Source organism: Polypterus senegalus, chromosome 9, assembly GCF_016835505.1.
Source record: "Polypterus senegalus isolate Bchr_013 chromosome 9, ASM1683550v1, whole genome shotgun sequence".
NCBI classification, from domain to species: domain Eukaryota; kingdom Metazoa; phylum Chordata; class Cladistia; order Polypteriformes; family Polypteridae; genus Polypterus; species Polypterus senegalus.
In genome coordinates, this window is record NC_053162.1 from 172702442 (window position 1) to 172726549 (window position 24108).

The following is a 24108-nucleotide window of genomic DNA, read 5'->3' on the forward strand; positions in this document are numbered from 1 at the left end:
GCAATAACTGCAACTAAATGTTTCCGGTAACTTCTGATCATTCCTGCACACCGGCTTAGAGGGATTTTAGCCCATTCCTCCGTACAGAACAGCTTCAACTCTGGGATGTTGGTGGGTTTCCTCACATGAACTGCTCACTTCTGGTCCTTCCACAACATTTCCATTGGATTAAGGTCAGGACTTTGACTTGGCCATTCCAAAACATTCACTTTATTCTTCTTTAACCATTCTTTGGTAGAACGACTTGTGTGCTTAGGGTCTTGTCTTGCTGCACGACCCACCTTCTCTTGGGATTCAGTTCATGGACAGATGTCCTGACATTTTCCTTTAGAATTCTCTGATATAATTCAGAATTCATTGTTCCATCAATGAAGGCAAGCCGTCCTGGCCCAGATGCAGCAAAACAGGCCCAAACCATGATACTACCACCACCATGTTTCACAGATGGGATGAGGTTCTTATGCTGGAATGCAGTGTTTTCCTTTCTCCAAACATAACGCTTTTCATTTAAACCAAAAAATTCTATTTTGGTCTCATCCGTCCACAAAACATTCTTCCAACAGCCTTCTGGTTTGTCCACGTGATCTTTAGCAAACTGTAGGCGAGCAGCAATGTTTTTTGGAGAGCAGTGGCTTTCTCCTTGCAACCCTGCCATGCACACCATTGTTGTTCAGTGTTCTCCTGATGGTGGACTCATGAACATGAACATTAGCCAATGTGAGAGAGGCCTTCAGTTGCTTAGAAGTTACCCTGGGGTCCTTTGTGACCTCGCCGACTATTACACGCCTTGCTCTTGGAGTGATCTTTGTTGGTCGACCACTCCTGGGAGAGTAACAATGGTCTTGAATTTCCTCTATTTGTACACAATCTGACTGACTGTGGATTGGTGGAGTCCAAACTCTTTAGAGATGGTTTTGTAACCTTTTCCAGCCTGATGAGTATCAACAGCTCTTTTTGTGAGGTCCTCAGAAATCTCCTTTGTTGGTGCCATGATACACTTCCACAAACATGTGTTGTGAAGAGCAGACTTTGATAGATCCTGTTCTTTAAATAACACAGGGTGCCCACTCACATCTGATTGGCATCCCATTGGTTGAAAACACCCGACTTGAATTTCACCTTCAAACTAACTGATCATCCGTGAGGTTCACATACTTTTGCCACTCACAAATATGTAATATTCGATAATTTTCCTTAATAAATAAATGACCAAGTATAATATTTTTGTCTTATTTGTTTAACTGGTTTCTCTTTATCTACTTTTAGGACTTGAGTGAAGATCTGATGATGTTTTAGGTCATATTTATGCAGAAATATAGAAAATTCTAAAGGGTTCACAAACTTTCAAGCACAACTGTACTTGAAAATACGACAGAGAAAAATAAGTCTTTACAGACACGAGTTCAGAATGGAACTGCAGAGTATAACACAAGATGGAGTACATACATAACTGGAAAGGACATCATGTGGAGGTGGGCTCTGGGAGACCAGGACTGGAAGTGATGTCATTAAGAGGCGGGTTCAGGGAGACCAGGACTGGAAGTGATGTCATTAAGAGGCGGGGTCAGGGAGACCAGGACTGGAAGTGATGTCATTGAGATGTGGAATATTCCAATGGTCGGCAGAGGGGAAAATAGGAGAAAGCATCAGATGACAGCACCAACCCCTGGTCTGGCTAAGAAACACCATTATCTGAGCCCTTAAACTGTCTCCCAAGCGCACTTGTGTGACATGATGGACTGGAAAGAGTACAGCAGAGCTAGAAAACTAATAGTGCAGGCCGTCCACAGAAACCGAAAACGACGAGTGAGGAAGGACACCAAAAGAACTCTGAGTGATAAGCTACAGTGACTGAAACTAGAGAGGCAACAACTGTTTCCTAGAAGCAAAGAGGAAAAACACACACACAGAGGACTTCTCGTCAGAAGGCACATGGGAGACTCTGATGTCTGCTGGAAGAAGGTTCTGAGATCAATGTTGAGGTTTTTGGCCATTAATGTAGACAAAGAGCCATGTCTGAACACTGCATCTGCTCACAAACACATCATCCCCACTTTGAGGCTTGGTGCTGGTAGCATCGGGCTGTGGAGATGTTTTTTCTGCAGCAGGCCCTGGAAGGCTTGTGAGGGAGAAATGAATGGAGCAAAGTATGGGGCAATCCTGGAGGAAACCCTGAAGGAGTCTGCAAGAAACCTTCAACTTTAACTCTTTTAAGGCTAAATAGTTTTTTTTTCCTTTTGTCCCAGGGCTGAATATTTTTCCAAAAAACTAAAAAGCACACAATGCAAAGGTTTCACGCATAAATCAACATAAAATACTTCTTTATGACAAATGTCACTCTGCTTTATGTGCCATGAGCCACTACAGCACGGGAATTCACATCCTTATTACGTACGTGTTTGTCTCATCACTCATAAGCTGAAAGGCACTTTGTGGGGAAAAAAAACCAAAAAGTAGTCGAGGAGCTGGTGATCTGTAGAGCCCACCAGCACACCGCGTTGTTTGATGAAGTCCGGTAGCCAGCTTGCTGATCGATGCTCGTAGTCCCACCAGGGTGAACTTTGGCGTAGGCACGTCAGTTGCACGAGCACACTCAGCACTATGATAAGCTGATGCAGGTAGCTGACTTTCGTTTCTGACTTCCACATCGTTTACATCAGAATCGGAGTTCGATAAGTGTCTCTGTAGTCCCCTCAGGGTGAACGTTGGCGTAGGCGCGTCAGGTACACCAGTATGTTCGGCACTACGATCAGCTGGGGAACGATCAGCTGATGCACGTAGTCGACTTTCGTTTTTTATTTCCATTTCGTTTGTATCAAAATCAGAATTCGATATGTGTCTGTGTAGTCCTCCCAGGATGAACGTTGGCCTGGTGCGTCAGCTCGGGACCAGTCAGCTGATGCGGCTAGCTGACTTCCGTTTTCGATCTTTAGATCGCTTGCACCAGAGTTCAATAAGTTAGAGTCCACAATAAATAAATTAATTAGTAATGCAGGCAGCATGGTGGCACAATGGTAGCGCTGCTGCCTCGCAGTAAGGAGACCTGGGTTCGCTTCCCGGGTCCTCCCTGCGTGGAGTTTGCATGTTCTCCCCGTGTCTGCGTGGGTTTCCTCCCACAATCCAAGGACACGCAGGTTAGGTTGATTGGCGATCCTAAATTGTGTCTGTGTACCCTGCGGTGGGCTGGCGCCCTGCCTGGGGTTTGTTCCTGCCTTGCGCCCTGTGTTGGCTGGGATTGGCTCGAGCAGACCCCCGTGACCCTGTAGTTAGGATATAGCGGGTTGGATCATGGATGGATGGAATTAATAATGCGCAAGGAGCATTTTGCTTTGCGCACTTGCTTCCCCTTGCCATTCTAGACACTATGTTACTCTACGCTGTCCTCGCACACGCAGGGATTCGACGTCAAGTCAACGGGTCCAACATTCTTCAAGCAAAGAGAGTCTGCCTGAAACATAACGGTGAGTTTTTTACAGCTGATTGTCACCCTCCACCCCTATGACATCCTCCCTCAGGGTTACGTGTCGACAAACGTCAACGTCTACCCCACAAGAATGAAAGACGATTTGTTTCCAAATCAGAAAATCAAAGCTGCCCAGGAATGGCTTCATAACAACAAAGTGACTGTCCTGGAGTGGCCGAGTCAGTGCCCACATCTGAGTCTAATGGAGAACTTGTGGCCGGGCGTGACAGAGGCACCAGGACACCTGACAGAGCTGAAGGAGCTTGAAGAAGAAGAAGAAGACGAATGGAGAAAATGAAAGAGATGACAGAGAAAGCCCTGAGCCTACAGGCTGACATGAATACTTAGGCGGCCAATCATTTTGCATTTTATATCAGTCATTCATTTAGGCCACTTTGCAGAGACCACTTTTCACTTTAACATGAAAGGGTCTTTTTCTGTTGATCAACGTCAAAAAAGGCTAATTCAATCCCCAGTGGTTCAATGTTGTGTATGTGAAAATGTCCGAGGGGGTGAACATTTTATGCAGTCACTTAAGGCTGGCAGTGCGGTGTGGTGGCTGTGGGTTCAAATCCCTTTACTGACACACTGTGTGACCCTGAGCAATTGGAACACCAAAAGAAATGGAAGCAATTGCATCATAAATGTTGTAAGCCCCCCTGGATAAAGGCGTCAGCCAAATAAATAAATAAATAAATGTGCCCGTGATCTTGTCAGACTCCAGGAGATTGGTGGGATGATGGGCACACTTATGCTTTTCCAGCAAACTTATGAGAGTTCGTGAGTGGGGAGGACATGCCAGCTCCACACAGAGGGTACCCCGCTGGCAGCTGAGCCCGGGTCTAAGTGCTACACTGAATGTACTGACTTCTTCATTTTGCCTTTTTCCAGAATCACGCTCCTAAAGGCATTTACCAGATGACCAAAGACCCCGAGAAGTCTCCCAACATTTCAGACGCGCTGGAGATAGAGTTCAAGCGAGGTTTGTGTCAGACTTATCTGTGCCGCCTTCCGGAAAGTTCCATGTGATGCTGCAGACCCGCCATTGAGATGTGCAAATGTTGATTTCCTACCAGCTGAGTGTTGTTTAGGCAGTATGGTGGAGCGGTGGTCAGCCTTTTGGACACTGGCGCTGAGTCAGCGGTGGGATTTCAGACAAACAGTAATAGGCCATTTTTTTTTAGTTTTTGTTTTTCTTAAAAAAATTTGATATTTGATATCTCTTTCTTTATGTGTACCCTCAGTATTCCTCTTACCCCTTTCCTCACATGTCTCAACCACCTTTGCCGGACTTTTCTCGCACAATCACATTCCTGTGAAGACTGCATCTCAGATTCACTCATTTCAAGACACCTTGCTCACCTCCTGTCCACTTTTTGACTACCGCCAATGGTAGACGGACCCCCGTAAATATATTGCAGATATTTACAATGCGCCATTAGTTGGAATGACAAATGCAATGCATTTTATGACTACAAATGTTCATGGTGCACCATCTTCTGGAATGTCAGCAACTTCCTTTTAATATCTGACATGCCTTATGGAAATAATAGGATTTCAGCAATGACATTAAGTTTATTGGATTAACAGAAAATATGCAATATGCATCATAGCAAAATTAGACAGAGACATGACATCAATACTTAGTTGAGGCTCAAGACGCTGTCCTCCTATAGCCTGTGATGAGTGTCTGGATTCTGGATGGAGGTATTTCTGACCATTCTTCATACAAAATCTCTCCAGTTCAGTTCAATTTGATGGCTGCCGAGCATGGACAGCCTGCTTCAAATCATCCCATAGATTTTCGATGATATTCAAGTCAGGGGACTGTGGCGGCCATTCCAGAACATTGTACTTCTCCCTCTGCATGAATGCCTTTGTAGATTTCCAACTGTTTTTTGGGTCATTGTCTTGTTGGAATATCCAACCCCTGCGTAACTTCAACTTTGTGACTGATGCTTGAACATTATCCTGAAGAATTTGTTGATATTGGGTTGAATTCATCCGACCTTCGACTTTAACAAGGACCCCAGTCTCTGAACTGGCCACACAGCCACACAGCATGATGGAACCTCCACCACATTTGACAGTAGGTAGCAGGTGTTTTTCTTGGAATGCGGTGTTCTTCTTCCGCCATGCAAAGCACTTTTGTGTTATGACCAAATAACTAAATTTGTGTCTCATCAGTCCAAAGCACTTTGTTCCAAAATGAATCTGGCTTGTCTAAATGAGCATTTGATACAACAAGCGACTCTGTTTGTGGTGCGAGTGCAGAAAGGGCTTCTTTCTCATCACCCTGCCATACAGATGTTCTTTGTGCAAATTGCACTGAATTGTAGAACGATGTACAGATACACCATCTGCAGCGAGATGTTCTTGCAGGTCTTTGGAGGTGATCTGTGGGTTGTCTGTAACCATTCTCACAATCCTGCTCATATGCCGCTCCTGTATTTTACTTGGCCTGCCAGACCTGCTGGGTTTAACAGCAACTGTGCCTGTGGCCTTCCATTTCCTGATGCCATTCCTTACAGTTGAAACTGACAGTTTAAACCTCTGAGATCGCTTTGTGTAGCCTTCACCTAAACCAGGAGACTCAACAATCTTTGTTTTCAGATCTTTTGAGAGTTGCTTTGAGGATCCCAAGCTGTCTGTCACTCTTCAGAGGAGAGCCAAAGGGAAGCACAACTTGCACTGACCATCTTAAATATCCTTTTCTCATGATTGGACACTCCTGTCTATGAAGTTCAAGGCTTAATGAGCTCATCCAACCAATTTGGTGTTGTAAGTAATCAGCACTGAGCAGTGACAGGCATTCAAATCAGCAAAATGACAAGGGGACCCACAGCCAGTTTTTCACATTTGATTTAATTTCATACTAAACTAAATACTGCTTCACTAAAAATCTTTGTTCGGAAAACACCCCAGTACTCCGATGTTCCTAGGAAATGAAAGACATACCACTGTTATCTTTATTGTTGAAAGGAGAGTCAATTATTATGCAGGCTCAGAGGGGTTCCCAAACTTTTTCATATGAATGTAGAATCTCAAATCTGTTAATCACATTCAGGGTCACAGTTGGCCAGAACCCCTCCTGGCAGCGTTTGGAAAAAGGCAGGAACCAGCCATGCTTGGGGTGACAGTCCACTGAAAGGCACCTTCACACACAGACAGGGTCGATATAGAAGTGCCAGTTAACGTTTATATTAAATTAACCACTTTAATAAAAGGAGAGCGTCTGTGTGCCTGTGTATCTGTGTGTCCAACTATAGATAGATAGATAGATAGATAGAGAAAGGTACTATTAGATAGATATGTGAAAGGCACTATATAATAGATAGATAGATAGATATGAAAGGTACTATTAGATAGATAGATAGATAGATAGATAGATAGATAGATAGATAGTGAAAGGCACTATATAATAGATAGATAGATAGATATGAAAGGTACTATTAGATAGATAGATAGATAGATATGAAAACTCACATACTCCAGCAGCAGCATACTGATAACAATAAACAATATTAAATTAAAGAGTAATTATTATGTATGCCTACTATGCCTCTGACATTCCAGAAGATGGTGCACCATGAACATTTGTAGTCATAAAATGCATTGCATTTGTCATTCCAACTAATGGCGCATTGTAAATATCTGCAATATATTTACGGGGGTCCGTCTACCATTGGCGGTAGTCAAAAAGTGGACAGGAGGTGAGCAAGGTGTCTTGAAATGAGTGAAGTTACGCAGGGGTTGGATATTCCAACAAGACAATGACCCAAAAAACAGTTCAAAATCTACAAAGGCATTCATGCAGAGGGAGAAGTACAATGTTCTGGAATGGCCAATTCAGTCCTCTGACTTGAATATCTTCGAACATCTATGGGATGATTTGAAGCAGGCTGTCCATGCTCGGCAGCCATCAAATTGAACTGAACTGGAGAGATTTTGTATGAAAAATGGTCAGAAATACCTCCATCTAGAATCCAGACACTCATCACAGGCTATAGGAGGATAGCGTCTAGAGGCTCAACTAAGTATTGATGTCATATCTCTGTCTCATTTTGCTATGATGCATATTGCATATTTTCTGTTAATCCAATAAACTTAATGTCACTGCTGAAATCCTACTGCCGTTTCCATAAGGCATGTGAGATATTTAAAGGAAGTTGCTACTTTGAAAGCTCAGCCAATGAGAAACAAAAATCCAAAGAATTACGAGGGGTTCCCAAACTTTTTCATAGGACTGTGTACAGTATAAGGCTATAATATAATGCCATATATAAGGCTCAATGTGAGCGGTAAAGTGCGTTTGTTCTTTATACAATTCCACACCCCTGGTCCAATCTCAACAAACTTCCGCACTCATATGCCACTTTGTGAGAACTGAGATGACAAACTACTCCATCCATCCATCTTTCCATTTTCTGCCGCTTATCAGGGTCTGAGTCACACGTCCCACAGTTTAAGCAATCGCCCAGATGTCCATTTTTCCCACCAGGTCCTCCAACTCCCCTTGGGTGGGTACGAGGTGTTCCATGCCAGCTGAGAGACATAATCTGTCCAGAATGCCCCAAATTAGAACCCGGAGGGGTGCCTTGTTACTTTTATATCAAAGTTAGGGTTTTGAGCCCTAAAATAAATTTAAGAAATACACTGGAGATGTTGAAGGGTCTTCTGCTGCCCATTAGAAGTGAGGCACAGTAGATGTGCCTCAAAATGACTTACATGGGCAACGGTGGGTCCTGTTAGGGTAGGTGGCCGTGTGTGTGATGTTGTTTGTTCTTTGGGTTTGCCTGAGGGAATCCTGAGAAAGGGGGCATTAAAGTGAACTCCAAAAACATCCACACCCACTGTTTCAATTGTTAATATTTTGTATGAGATTTTAAAAAAATGATCAGCTGAGGCCATTTTTGCTGAGTTGAAATCCCACCTGTGATTCAAAGGATTTGGTCGCAAGCTTTAAAAGTCGCAAGTGAGACGGAGAGAGAAAAGCGCGAGGTAGAGGACACAAAGCGGCAGCTCAAGGCGGCCCAGAGGAGCCCCGAATCGGCCATTAAGATTCACAGCATTGCCTTTAAAAAAAAAAATCCTTAAAACAGGCTGGCCCCCCCCCCCCCAAAAAAAAAATCTTGCTTTAGCAATTAAAAAGAATTTTAAGAAGTATTTAAACCTCTTAACCACAGGTGTTTTCTCGCTGGTGTCCCCCAACACAAATCCCATACCCCCAACCCCCAGAAGAATTAAAAGCTGTAATTTTTCCTACAACTGTGTCTGCACCCCTTTGTGTCCCAAGCAGGCTGGTTTGGTTGGGGCCTCTGCTCCATATTAATAGACTGCGATCGCACACCCCCCCCACCCCCCAACACTAAAAGGCTCAGCCTGGTCCGCCACATTCATCCTGCCACTTCATTTATTTGAAGTTTTAATCTAATTATTAACTACTTGGACGCTAAGAGGCTTTTGAGGATTTGATAAGCTCAGGACTTCGAAGAGCTCCGGTGGCTGGAAAGCTGGGGAGCGAGTGGAGTGGGTGGGATGGGTGGAGTTTGGATATTCGGGGACAATGCCCTCGTCCAAAAATATTTGTCAGGTCTTTACGTGTCATTATAACAGGGCTTACATTGGCGCCCTGAAAGGGCTCCAGAATGAGCCTATTTACCCGTGATTGGCATCCACAGGCGTGATACATGCTAATGAGACACAGATGGGGAGAAGATTAGCCCCGCCGGTCCAGTTGACAAAGTTTCTCTGCCCCCCCCCGGCCATACATCCCCATCCCCTTTACTGCTCATTTCACACTGTTAATGAGTGGGCGAGTGACATCTCCCTTTTATTGGCAAAGGGGGACAATGATTAATTCATGGAGGTTGCTCCCTTGATCTGAGCCTTGGTGGCGGGTGGAGGGCGGACAATCGAAGGCATGTGACCGGTAGGGTTGGCATTGTGGTGACGGGGGCGGGGGGTAGTGCGAGCGGCTGCTGCTCTGTCTATACACTTGGAGAAGGAAGCTATTTTGAGGAAACTTTGAACCCCCGTGCCCCCCTCACGCCGCACTTCTTCCCAGCCCCTTCCTTTCTGTCCACCTGGGTAGGCTACTGGGACAGAAGGCAAAGTGGCAAAAGACAAAGCCCAAGCGTGAAATTCAATTAGCAAAGGGCCTGCTCGCAATTTCACAGCCTTCAAATGAAAGAAGGCCTTTTAATTTATTGGGGCTTTTTATGAGCGGACGCCCTAACCACCAATCTCACTCCCCCTGGCCTGCCCGCCACCCCGTCTGTCTGTCCCCCCTCACTCTGCCTGCTATTGGCCACTTCACTCATATCAAACTCCTTTGTTTTACTTCATTCCTAGGAAGTCGTAGTTATTTGCTTTGTAGATTATATAGCGCCTCACATAACACACCAGCATGGCACTTTAGATTACCTGCCTGTTATATAGCGCCTGCACACAGCACACCAAAGAGAAACCCCCTGCTTTATGCACTCTGTGGTGTGCCTAGCAAAGAGCCATGTAGTTACAGCACTTAACACCCCCTTTATGATAGCACTATATAGCACACCACCTCAGAGCTCACAATACACCATCCCAATATAGTGCCCCCAAAACAACCCAGCATATAGTCCATCCAGCACAGCCCACCATAAAACGCTATGCAGTGTGCCTCATATAACATGTCATATAGTAGCCCCCCATAGCACACCATATAGTGCACCACCCTCATAACTCACAATGCACTCTCTTAACACGCCATATGGTAGCCCCCTATTCAGTACACCATATAGTGCCCCTAAAATAACACAGCATTTATTTTACTCCACAGAGCACACCACACAGCCTCGACACGTAACACATTGTAGAATTACCACAGATAAGGCCCACTTAACACTTCATATAGCTCACCTCACACAACAGACCCCACACAGCACCATATGGCACCCTACCATATCATACGGCCCCCTTGTAGCACCTCATATCGCAGCCTCACATGACACATTGTACAATAACGTGTAGTGTCCCCCATGAGACACCATATAATGTCTCCACTTAACACTCCATATAGGCCACTTTACATTACAAACCTTATAGTGTCCCCATATAGCACCTCCTCGTAACAACCCCCCCTTTTAGCACCTCATATAGCTTGCCACACACAGCATATGGCTCCCTATAGTGCTTCGTCATAACAAACTATATAAAGCCCCCATGTAATACTTCATTAAACTCGCCTACAAAACCAGACCATATGGTGCCCCCATACCAAACTCCCTCTTAACACACCATATTGCCCCCCACATAACATACCATAAAACATCCCCCATGTAGCACCTCATTATAGCTTGCCTCACATAGCACACTATACAGCACCCTATAGTGCACCCCCTCATAACACACCACATAACATCCCTGTGTAGCACCTCATGTAGATGGCTACATGTAACACACCGTATAGAGTGCCCCCACGTAACACAATGTATAGAGTGCCCCCACGTAACACAATGTATAGAGTGCCCCGTAACACAATGTATAGAGCGCCCCCACGTAACACAATGTATAATGCCCCCCCATAACACCTCATAGAGCTCACCTGACATAACACACTGTGCATCTCCCACATAATACGCAATACAGAATTGCAACCTGACCCACCACATATTCAACCGCATAACATACCACAGAGTGCCCACGTTCAGCAGTCTGATGTAACATTCCATATGGTGCACCCCTTTCATAACCCATCATATAATGCCCCCACATACCACCTCCTAGTTCACCCATAATAAGGTCCCCTTATAGCACCTCATATAGCTTGCCTCACATAACACACTGCACAGCCCCCTATGGTGCACTCCCCTCATAACACACCATACAGTTCACCTCACTTACCGCGCCATATTTCCCCTTCACAGGACCCTATATAGTGCCCTTCAGAGGACATTAAGCACACGAGTGGGGGGTTTTCACCTTTTTCTGATTCTTGTCATTTCTTCCTCAACTTTCTTTTAAGCCCGTATGGGTGAGGAGACGTGAGAAAGGCAGACGTCAGCCATGAGGGGAAGCAGACTACACAACACATCCTGCTTAGCCAACATAACTGCAGTGGAGACCTTGCTCTGTCTGAGCGGTAGGGGAGGTGGGGTCAGGTGGGGTGGGGGGCACTGTTAAGGCTGATAGTGTTCAGAATTGAAAGGCAGTTGCTGAGTCCACTCAGTGGCCAGTGTCTTCTCATAAAAGGCCTGGCCTGAGGGACAAGTCTCATTACTGTCCATGGTGGACACACCAGAATGACGGGGCCTGTGTGGTGGTCCGTGAGGTGACTGAGACCATCGGAGCAGCCTAACTGGGTTTCACTTCAATTCCAGGAGCCACAGTTCTGTGTCCCCTGCCATTTAGTCACCGCTCTTTAGTCCCCCCATCTTCATGTATATCTGTCAAGTTTATAGTTGAAACATGTTGGGGGGGTGGGATGTGTGTGTGGCAGGGGTGCGGCTGTCAGGTCTCAGCTTTAATCTCAAAATGGAAACACTGCTGGTGAAAAAAAAAGCACCAACAGAGGGCACAGTGCCACCCGTCTGTCTGGAGAAGCATAAAAGGCACACTGGGATTGCAGGGGACGAAAGGTAGTTAGGAAAACCTCAGTGGGATCTCCCTTGGGGTCTTCGGCCTTACGATGAGGCTGGTTAAGGACTAGAGGCTTGACTGAGAATGTCATTAAATGAGCTAGAAGTTTCGGTTAGACATCTCATGGGGTCATCTTACTGCAGTGTTGGTCGGTCGAAAGCTGGACTGGGGGTCTTGAGTTGGCCTTTGGAATTCTGTTCTGCTGATGGAGCTTTCCACGGTGGCCTTTAGTTGAAACTTGGTGTGATAATCGTGAGGTGGTGTGGGGTGGTCTTTAGTTGGTGCTTTGTCTGTCTGATCGTCTTCAGCGGGAGTGTGGAGTTGTGATCTTCAGACAGAGCTTGATGTGGTGGTCTTTAGCTGGTATTTGGCACAGCAGTTTTCACTTTAGACATTGCGTGATGGTGGAGTGTAGTCTTCAAATGGCAGTTGGCAAAGTGGTCCTTAGTTAACACTCTGTGGTCTTCAGTCAGAGCTTGGCATGATGGTCTCAGGTTGGAGCTCTGCATGATCCCCTTAGTTTGATGGTGGACTTGAGGTATTTTGTTAGACCTGAATCTGGTGGTCTTCACTTGGTGCTTGGCTTCATGGTCTTTCACTGTAGCTTGGTCTGGTGGTCTCCAGTTGATATTTGAGATGATGGTCTTCAATTGAAGCTTTGCTTGATGGTCTTAGTTTGATGATGGACTGATGGTGTGTGAGATGGGCTTCAGTTGGAACTTTACATGTTGATCTTCACTTGCTGCTTGGATCTTGGTCTGGTGGTCTTCAGCTGATATTTGGGATGTTGGTCTTCAATTGAAGCTTTGCATGTTGGACTGTTGGTCCTTAGTTAGATCCTTGATGAGATGGGATTCAGTTGGAACCTCACATGGTGGCCTTCATTTGGTGTTTGAGCTTGGTCAGGTGGTCTTCAATTGGAGCTTTGCATGGGGACTTTAGTTTGAAGACATACTGGTGGTCTTAAGTTAAACCCTGATCAGGTGAGCTTCAAGTGGAACTTTACATGGTGGTGTTCACTTGGTGATTGGAGCTTGGCCTGGTTGTCTCCAATTGATATTTGGGATGATGACCTTCAATTAAAGCTTTGCATGTTGGACTGATGGTCTTTTGTTAGATCCTTGATAAGATGGGCTTCAGTTGGAACTTTACATGGTAGCCTTCACTTGGTGCATGGCTTGATAATCATATGAATTTGGTCAGGTGGTCTTCAGCTTAAGCTTGGGTGGATGATCTCCAACTGCAGCTTGACATGGTGGTCTTTAGTCTTTAGGCCAATCATGATGTGATGGTATTTAGTTGTTGATTATTGTACTGGTCTGAAGTGCTAACATAATGTCACCGTGCCAGCCATCTTCATAATGATGATGATGTGATGGACTGGTTTCCTGTCCAGGGCTGGTCCCTGCTTTGCCCCAAAGTGCTGCCAGTTACCTTGTGTTGTAAATCCTTCTGGGTAGCCAGCCTCACAGCCACTAGGACTCCCCCTAGCCAGGTCACCATCAGTGTGCTTGTGCCCTGAGCTACCTGTGGCACTCGAGCCCACTGCACTTATCAGCTTCTCTAACTCCTTTCTGTTTCTTGCAGGGGTACCTGTGAATGTGAAAAGCCTGACAGATCAGACCAGCGCTCAGTCACCTCTGGACATTTTAACATTCCTCAATCATATCGGGTGAGTCCCTTCACAATGACGGCCAACTTTCTGTCCACCTGCCTCATCCCCATTCATTTCCTTGCAGCTTGTGAGTGGCAGGAATGAGAGCCGAGCATCTCAGATGTGAGGCCAAAACAATTAAAAAAGGCCAAAGCTTAAAGGAAGAGGGGAATCACAAAAACCCCTGGCCCAAATGACAAAAGCCAAAGCCCCTTTATCTTGTCACACATCTCTCTATTATAAAAAAAAAAATCCTGGCAGGGAGACCAGGGAGACGAGACATGATCTTCTCGGAAGACAATTTGACGTCCCGCGAGACAAGGCAGTGAGAAAAAAGGACAGCTGCTGCACAGGCTTTTAAATGATCGACGCGCAGCGCAACAAGCACAACACGCAGCTCGCCAGCAGCAGCAGCAAGACAGCAGCTGATCCATCCGCATCTCCTTAGCATGCGTTCAGCTCCCCACCTTCACAACACGAGCAGCATTATACGTCCTGCGAGAAAGAGATTTAACCACACCCGGGGCAGGAAATAAAGGACAAATATTGTTTTTACAAAAGTTTTAAAGTAAAAGCGAAAACAATTCACATGAAAATAATTAATTAATTAATTCTTTACATTGTATATCCGGAAAACCAAACCCAGGAGTGGGCGAGCGAAGCAAGCAGGGGGCGGAGCCCCCTAGTCTATTAAATTAAAACAATAAATCAAACCTAAAAGCAAATCAAGTCAGCAAATAAAGGGGCGGGGCGGTCAGCAGTGTTGCCCTGTGGCCCCGCCTCCTAGGGCTCCACCCACAAAGCACAAGAACTGTAGCCAGGAGACACATGAACACAATATATACCTAATTAATAATATTTAAATATCATGTATTTATTACAAAAACTCAAAAAAAATAATAATAATTCAAAATCAACAGAAATTAAACTAATATCGAGAAAATACACAAGTTAAAAAATGCAACATCAGCCCAATGATGGGCACACAGCGAACGGCAGCACTGAGCACAGAGGGGGGTCTTTGTCAAGTATTAGTCCCTGATTAGTAGAGAATGGACGCACAGCTGTGTAGTGGACTAAAAACCCAGCTAAGATTCACACCGTCAATATTTTTTTGGTGGTCATCCCAGGGATGCACCCAGCCTTGGCCCGACTCACACACACTCCCTTACAAAGACACAAAAGAAACCAGAAATAAAACAGCAATTAAAGACTGTATTAAACAATCATAAATGAAACAACAACCCCACCCAAGTTCCCCTTACGGCGATGTACAATAAACACGAGTTCGACAATTACAAACCACAAACAAAAACCACACACGATGAACTCCATGAAAACGGCAACTGATGAAATGAAATGATGGCGGTAGATCTGCTCGTTGTATGTGAATGTAAAGGTCCGTCCTACCGGCATTTCCTGATGGGATGATGGCGTATGAATGGGATCAGGAGTGCTCTGAAATCCTCAGTCCTCATGCAGCAGGAAGACACCAGACAGTCCATACTCCCAAAACAGGAGATGATCGAGGACAAGACTAGAATCCACAGGTAGCAAAACGTGAAGGCAAACAGACACGAAACACAAAAGACTTCTCCTCCCTTCTCTGTCTAACTGGCCCCCTTTTTAAATGTTGTCCCCAGTAGCTTCTGCACCCTCAGCAGACCACCAATCACAGCCACTGCAGGGACTGCTGGGAGTTGAAGTTTCATTCCCCAGTAGCACTGCTACAGCTGGACAGACAGAAGGACGGATGCGCACCCTGCATACACTTCCAGTTCAACACTTGAAATATGTGCTGCTCAGCATTGGCGATCTGCGGCCCCCCTGGTGGTACCTGTACCGAGGTGCGCAAGCCCTTATCTCCTGACATGCCACCCTGGTGACTCTGCAGCCCACCTTCAGACTTTACCCATTGTACTAATCAGTTAAACTGACTCTTATCTTTTCACAGAATGCTTTACACGTTGTAATGTGTGCACTGTGAAAGGCGCTATATAAATCCCACTAGCTCGCTGCCCTTTTTGAATTGTTGACTGCTTGGTAAAGTCGTTTAGGATTCTGCTCCCAATCAAAGGCGCTGTACACATTCACCTGAATGATTCATTTGTTTCTCCGTTTCTTGGCAGGAGCAAACATGGAGTGGGCAGGATGGACATTGTGGAGAACCGCTTCATTGGCATGAAGTCGAGAGGTAAGCAGTGGCCCACCCTCTTCAGCCGTTCACCTTTCCATAGTAAATTCATGTAAGTGTTTTTATTAAAAGCAGGGAGGCATGTTGGACCAGTAGACACCTCGCAGGTCCAGCCCAGGGTGGGTTTTCTCCGAGAACTCCTGCTTCTTGAATTGACCTTGTATTTGTTCGACGGGTCTTGCAATGACTGGGCATCCCCTTTGAGAGCTGGGTCTTGCCTTGTGCCTGTTCACAGAGACCACTTACTGGACTAATCAGGTCTGAAGAAGTGAATGAATGAATGAAGGAGACAAACACAAACCCCGGCCAATTACGTGATTGCATTGGTGTCAGTAGTGGGATGGCAGAGCCTGCATATGGCGTCGCATGTCGTATTAGCCACAGGCCAAGGAAACAGGTCTCTGTGGTTTTATGTTTCTTGGCACAGCAGCATAGTGGCTCTCTACTTATCCATGTGGAGTTGGCATATCCTCCCTGTGACCTTCCTGGTACTCTGGGTGCCCCCCTATACGTCACCAAAGATGTGCAGGTTAGGTTGATGGCTGATTCCCAGCTGGCCCAGTGTGATTTTAAGTGTGTGTGTCAGAGGGTCTTGTGGTGGACTGGCACCCCCAATCAGTGCTGCTACCCGCCATGGACCCAGTCCCCTGTCACCCTGAATCAGGTTAAGTAGCTGCAGTTTGTCATGTATGTTGTTCAGAGAAAAGGAACAGCAGCCTGCCGAGTGAGTCAAACGGTGAGTCTCTGATGAGGATTTCATGTAGCGCCTTTCTCCAGTGCCACGCATCTCGATGCAGATGACTTGGTGCTGAGCAGTGCAATGGCCCCTGTGTTCACAGAATGTGGGGGGGCACACAGTGAGCCAACGCTGAAATCTGAGCAAAAAACCTGGGCTTTATATTGCAGTGCTGTGACCACTAGGGGGCCACATTTTATACAGACAGGCTAACATGAAAGTACTGAATAATAAAGAAGGAAATAAACAGATAAAATAGATAAAGAGGTAAATATTAATGACACTATGCAGGTCTATACAGCCACTTTTTTAATAATTGACAGATATGAAGATAAATCTGAAAGACACAGTATAATAATAATATAATAATTCATTACATAGCAGTTTTCTCACTACTCAAAGCACTACCACACACAGTGGACCAGTGACATGAACCCAAGACCACCTTACTGCGGGACACCTGTGGGGTATAATAGACAGACACATGTGAAAGGCAATATACAGAAGATATATATGAAGAAGAGAAGTATGAAAGGCACTATATAGGCTTATAAGATCAGTATGTTCACATATACAGATGATAGACTGATAAACAAATAGATATGAAATACACTATGCAATCAATAGACAGATATGAAGGTAAATATTAGGCACTATATAATAGGTTTATAAGGTCATTATGGTCAGATAATAGATAAAATGTGAAAGGGATTGAATAATAGACAGAGTGGTAGATGGACATGCAATGCACTATATAATACACACAGTGCATCCGGAAAGTATTCACAGTGCATCACTTTTTCCACATTTTGTTATGTTACAGCCTTATTCCAAAATGGATTAAATTCATTTTTTTCCTCAGAATTCTACACACAACACCCCATAATGACAACATGAAAAAGTTTACTTGAGATTTTTGCAAATTTATTAAAAATAAAAAAACTGAGAAATCACATGTACATAAGTATTCACAGCCTTTGCTCAATACTTTGTCGATGCACCTTTGGCAGCAATTACAGCCTCAAGTCTTTTTGAATATGATGCCACAAGCTTGGCACACCTATCCTTGGCCAGTCTCGCCCATTCCTCTTTGCAGCACCTCTCAAGCTCCATCAGGTTGGATGAGAAGCGTCGGTGCACAGCCATTTTAAGATCTCTCCAGAGATGTTCAATCAGATTCAAGTCTGGGCCACTCAAGGACATTCACAGAGTTGTCCTGAAGCCACTCCTTTGATATCTTGGCTGTGTGCTTAGGGTCGTTGTCCTGCTGAAAGATGAACTGTCACCCCAGTCTGAGGTCAAGAGCTCTGGAGCAGGTTTTCATCCAGGATGTCTCTGTACATTGCTGCAGTCATCTTTCTTTATCCTGACTAGTCTCCCAGTTCCTGCCGCTGAAAAACATCCCCACAGCATGATGCTGCCACCACCATGCTTCACTGTAGGGATGGTATTGGCCTGGTGATGAGCGGTGCCTGGTTTCCTCCAAACGTGATGCCTGGCATTCACACCAAAGAGTTCAATCTTTGTCTCATCAGACCAGAGAATTTTGTTTCTCATGGTCTGAGAGTCCTTCAGGTGCCTTTTGGCAAACTCCAGGCGGGCTGCCATGTGCCTTTTACTAAGGAGTGGCTTCCGTCTGGCCACTCTACTATACAGGCCTGATTGGTGGATTGCTGCAGAGATGGTTGTCCTTCTGGAAGGTTCTCTCTCTCCACAGAGGACCTCTGGAGCTCTGACAGAGTGACCATCAGGTTCTTGGTCACCTCCCTGACTAAGGCCCTTCTCCCCCGATTGCTCAGTTTAGATGGCCGGCCAGCTCTAGGAAGAGTCCTGGTGGTTTTGAACTTCTTCCACTTACGGATGATGGAGGCCACTGTGCTCATTGGGACCTTCAAAGCAGCAGAATTTTTCTGTAACCTTCCCCAGATTTGTGCCTCGAGACAATCCTGTCTTGGAGGTCTACAGACAATTCCTTTGACTTCATGCTTGGTTTGTGCTCTGACATGAACTGTCAACTGTGGGACCTTCTATAGACAGGTGTGTGCCTTTCCAAATCATGTCCAATCAACTGAATTTACCACAGGTGGACTCCAATGAAGCTGCAGAAACATCTCAAGGATGATCAGGGGAAACAGGATGCACCTGAGCTCAATTTGAGCTTCATGGCAAAGGCTGTGAATACTTATGTACATGTGCTTTCTCAATTTTTTATTTTTAATAAATTTGCAAAAACCTCAAGTAAACTTTTTTCACGTTGTCATTATGGGGTGTTGTGTGTAGAATTCTGAGGAAAAAATGAATTTAATCCATTTTGGAATAAGGCTGTAACATAACAAAATGTGGAAAAAGTGATGCGCTGTGAATACTTTCCGGATGCACTGTAGATATAAAAGTAAGTATGAAAGGCACTATATAGGCTTATAAGTCCCGGAGTGTCACTCGTTTACTGTTCCGCAAAACAACGTAATGTCCTTCCTCTGCTGATGCCAGTGTAAGTTCAAGGCCGTAGGTCGATGTGTTGTGAGGAGGACTGATCACACGTGTCATCAAACATCACGCAGAACATGAAGAACTTCAGGTTTCCGACAACTTAAATGCGCCTGTTTTGTTGTTTTTGAGCTATAACACTTTCATTATCTGAATCACAAAATAAATCCAGAAAAGTATGCGTAATTTTAAGTTTATGACTACTGTATGTTACCATAAAATTAAAAAAATACTTTATTTTCCTCATTTTATTCTTTAATCAAAAATCTAAATCTGAAAATTCCTTTCATTTTCGTTTTTGCTTCTAAAATGAAATTTCAAATACCAAAAAGTACACGGACCAGGTCAACGCTTACGTTAAGTCAAAGCTGAAAACAAAACAAAAAGGCAAAGGGAAAACCAACTAAGTGTGAATCGAAGTTGAAAACGAGCGTCGTAACGAACTGATTCTAACTTGAGACCGAATATAAAACAAGAAAGTTAAAGCTAACTGATTCTAACTTGAGATCGAAAATAAAATAAGTCAAACCCAAAACTACGTAATACTAAATTGAGGTTGAAAATGAAAGAGCAACTCAAAACCAAAGCTAACGAGAACTAAATTAACCCTAACAACGAGACAAGAAGTCAAGGTCAAAGCTAACAATGACTTAATTAAACCTAAAAACGAGACAAGAAGTTGAAGCCACAGCTAACGAGGACTAAAGAAGTCGAGGACAAAGCTAATGAGGACTAAATTAAGCCTAAAAATGAGACAAGAAGTCGAGGCCAAAGCTAACGAGGACTAAATTAAGCCTAAAAACGAGACAAGAAGTTGAAGCCACAGCTAACGAGGACTAAAGAAGTCGAGGCCAAAGCTAACGACGACTAAATTAAACCTAAAAATGAGACAAGAAGTCGAGACCAAAGCTAACGAGGACTAAATTAAGCCTAAAAACGAGACAAGAAGTTGAAGCCACAGCTAACGAGAACTAAAGAAGTCGAGGCCAAAGCTAACGAGGACTAAACTAAACCTAAAAACAAGACAAGAAGTCGAAGCCACAGCTAACTAACTCCTGCTAAAGCTCAATGGAGGTAGAAGACAACACAAGAAGTTAAGCCGAGACTAACTAAGACTACCACTCAGGACTTTGTAACTCTTTTCACGTTGTCTTCAGTCCAGCCGAGGGATGGAGATATTTGGCATATTTGGCCCCCCTGACCTAAACCGACTAAACAAAAACAAAATGAATGTTCAAAATTAAAGGTGAAGCTGCTCCTCAGAACTCCACAAAACATTACAAAAGAGAAATGACCAAAACTACACAATGCTGACCCGAGTAGCTTTCGTTTTTTTTCAGGGTCGACTCATTGAAGCTGTGCATCTTCTTTTTTTGTGGCCGGTGATGAGTGCTAACCCTTCCTCATCCAGTTAATTAACATCCATTTGTTGTTTTTCTTTTACTCCTTTGTACCGACAGACATCCTTCCTCCCAGTCTAAATGTGTGGAAAAACATTGTAATAAAGTGATGAATTAGAGCACAATGAAATAAAGCCTCAAACATCAAGCAACATCCAACAAAGCGCCCCCATAAAAAAAAAAAAGATGCGATCGGGCCGCTTAACAAAAATAACATCGGAATAACGAGAAAAGCACATTAACGCATCAAGGTGCACGCCATTGTTTTTCCCCTAACAAAGACTCTAATTAAACGCCTTTTGTAGCCGAGTGTCGCTGCCTGACAAAGCCTCCTGGAGGAGCTCCAGAACACACGCGTGACCTTCTTTGAGGCTGTAAGGCCAGCAAGGGTTTGCTGAATCGGCCACTTCACTTGTGCAAACAATTCGTTATTGTGGGCAGGATATTTCATTTTAGGGAAGGTTCGGTTTCAGGCTTGGGGACAATGAGGGGTCTTTAATCAGACACCAACAGCACCTGAAATGTTTATTAGGCTTACAAAACAACCGAGGAGAGGGAGGGAAAGGGGGGGATCCTTTAGAGGGGATTCTTCACCTCCGTAAATTGAGATTCAGTAATGTGAAATAAATTCTGGTGTCACCGTTAAAGTGCGTGTAACGTAAAAGGACTCAATGGGACGGCCAGGAGATAGCAAGTGAGTAGGGGGTGTTAACTATTCAGTGAAGCCCCTTGCAGGGGTGGCGTCATGATTTTAAAGCTAGAACGGACTTTATGTTATTTTGTGTATTTTTGACCGAGTCGCTCAATTTCTTGTTGTTACTGGGATGTTAGTTGGCCACCATTTTTCTGTCCCCAGGGTGGAAAGGAAAGTGAGGACAAAGTGACAAACCAAACAAGGGTCAAAGCCAGGAAGGACGCTTACCCTTCGAGGAGAGCAGAGCGTTACGTCGATTGTCAAATAAATCTTTAAGTAAAGTTGCGTAACGTCCTCACTAGTTCTCCACGAGGTCAGGCAGTGAAAATCGAGTGACATCGGCTTATAGACGGACATGAAAGTCACTGATTTTTTGTTTTTTTATGGAATACTTTGGCTGTGCAGTGCATTGTTTACAAATGTCACATGATTTTTCTATTGTGACCACCAGGGTGTGCCAGTGAGCCCCAAACCCAAGAGGATTTTTTTTTGCAGACGCCACTTCTCTCCAAATATCAGCAACGACTGCAAAATTCACCCTCCTGACTACCTCCATTGAGTGTTGCCCGCTGCCTCCCAACTATCTTTTACGCCAGACCTGGGAATGTTTCTGGTGCCACGCTATGTCTTCTGGGATGCACAGAAAAAGGAAGGAGGTCCTTCTCCGACAGCACACACTTATTGGTATGTAGGAACCCCAGCTGGGCTGCATTTCCAGACTCCATATCCCAAGCACCACTGCAGGTATCCCACCTGGGATCCCATATAAGGACTACTGCCCCCTGGTGTATGGGGGATGGAGCAGCCGTCTGTCCGTCCGACAAATGATAAGTTATTTCTCCCTCCCACCGGCCAATTCGTTTGATGTTCCACTCTGGCCTTCTGTACAGGTAATAAATCCCACCAAGTATCATAATGGTGAAGAAAGGAGACTGAAGTGACTTTGAATGTGGCCTGGTTGTTGGTGCCAGACAGGCTGCTCCGAGAATTGGGATTTCCACACACAGCCATCTCTAGGGTTTACAGAGAGTGGTCTGAAAAAGAGAAAAATATCCAGCGAGGGGCCGTTCTCTGGGTGAAAATGCCTTGACTGGCCAAAATGGCCAGACTGGTCTGAGCTGATAGAAAGGCAGCAGTAACTCAAATAAGCACTCATTTATAACTGAAGAGCATCTCTGAACACACAACACGTCAAACCTTGAAGCAGGTGGGCTATAGCAGTAGCAGACCCCACCTAGTGACACTCTTGTCAGATAAGAACAGACAACTGAGGCTACAATTCACATGGGCTCATCAAAATTGGACAAGAGAAGATTTGAAAAATGTCGCCTGGTCTGATGATTTTCAATTTCTATTGCCACATTCAGATGGTGGGGTCAGAATTTGGCGTCAACAACATGAAAGCATGGATCCATCCTGCATTGTATCAACGATTCAGGCTGCTGGTGGTGTAATGGGGTCCACACTTTGGGCCCCTTAGTACCAACTGAGCATCGAGTAAATGCCCCGGCCTACCTGAGTATAGTTGCTTACCACGTCCATCTCTTAATGACAGCAGTGTCCCCATCTTCTGATGGCCACTTCCAGCAGGATAACACGTCATGTCACAAAGCTCAGATCATCTTTAACTGGTTTCTTGAACCTGACAATGAGTTCACTGGACTCAAATGGCCTCCACAGTCCCCAGATCTCAATCCAGTAGAGCACCTTTAGGATGTGGTGATTCACATCATGGATGTTCAGTTGACAAATCTGCAGCAACTGTGTGATGCCATCATGTCAATATGGAGCAAAATCAAGGAGGAATGTCTCCAGCACCTTGTTGAATTGACGCCATGAAGAATTACGGCAGCTCTGAAGGCAAAAGGGGGTCCAACCTGGCAGTAGCAAGGTGTACCTAATAAAGTGTCCAGTGGGTGTTTATCAGGGCAGGGCCTTACATTCTTGTCACAAGTGAGCGCCTTTGTCCTCCTGCGTGCACATCATACATCGTGCAGACTCTCAATGCCAATCAACATTCAGCTTTAGGCGATTTTCACTCGTGTGATAAGAAAACCCAAACTACGCGCCATCGCCAAGCCACAGTGAAACACAACGAAGTTTCGTTTTTTTTCTTCTTTTGCTGAGATGGTAGAAATTTAACATCTGAGGGCACCGTGTTTGAGCGAGTAAAAGTAATTACCGTGGGACGCGTATCTTGTAGTTTCCTGGCGGTAGACATTTATTCAGATCCATCTTGTGACGAAGCAGATGTCATTTCAGAGCTCCTTGCCAGTGAGGCCTCATGATTTGCAGCAAACTGAACTGAATTTAGAACAAATTGCCTGGAAGTCGTCGTCACGGCTTTATCGAGTACCACTACACGTGTGCGGACCACAGCAATCTATGACACAACAAAACGACATGCCGCCCACCCTGCCCATAGGCACCTGATGGATTACGAAAAGTTAAGGATGACAGTCAAGGGGGTGCGTGTGTCTGGACACCAAGGGGGACCCTCCGCCAGGTCCTCAGAGTCTAATAATACTGAATGCAGACCACAGACACTGAGGGGCACACCCTCCAGACATGGATGAGGACCCCCGCAACCCCCATCTTTGAAGCACCAAGGGGTGCCCATTCCATACCTTTTGGAAACTCAGGGGGCACACTACAGACATAAAGTCTGTTCTACCCTTAAAATCATGACGCTTCCCCTGTGAGGGGCTTCAATGAATTGTTAACCCCCCTAAACACCCCCCCCCCATTCATTTCCTATCTCCTGGCCGTGCCATTGCGTCCTTTTACATTACACATATTACACATGAAGGGGGTCCTCCCCAAAGTCTAATAACACTGATAGCGCACTATAGACATCA

At 45.0% G+C, this 24108-nt stretch overlaps 1 protein-coding gene across 3 annotated transcripts in view; it reads left to right on the forward strand.

The window, feature by feature from the left end:
* The window catches only part of ass1 (argininosuccinate synthase 1), a 147730-nt gene that overhangs the window by 52398 nt on the left and 71224 nt on the right, over nucleotides 1-24108 (forward strand). For all 3 annotated transcript variants that reach the window (XM_039764262.1, XM_039764260.1, XM_039764263.1), the window contains 3 exons: nucleotides 4355-4445; nucleotides 13673-13757; nucleotides 15869-15933. In XM_039764262.1, coding sequence (XP_039620196.1) covers nucleotides 4355-4445; nucleotides 13673-13757; nucleotides 15869-15933 — 241 coding nt within the window. The remainder of the gene's footprint in view (nucleotides 1-4354; nucleotides 4446-13672; nucleotides 13758-15868; nucleotides 15934-24108) is intronic.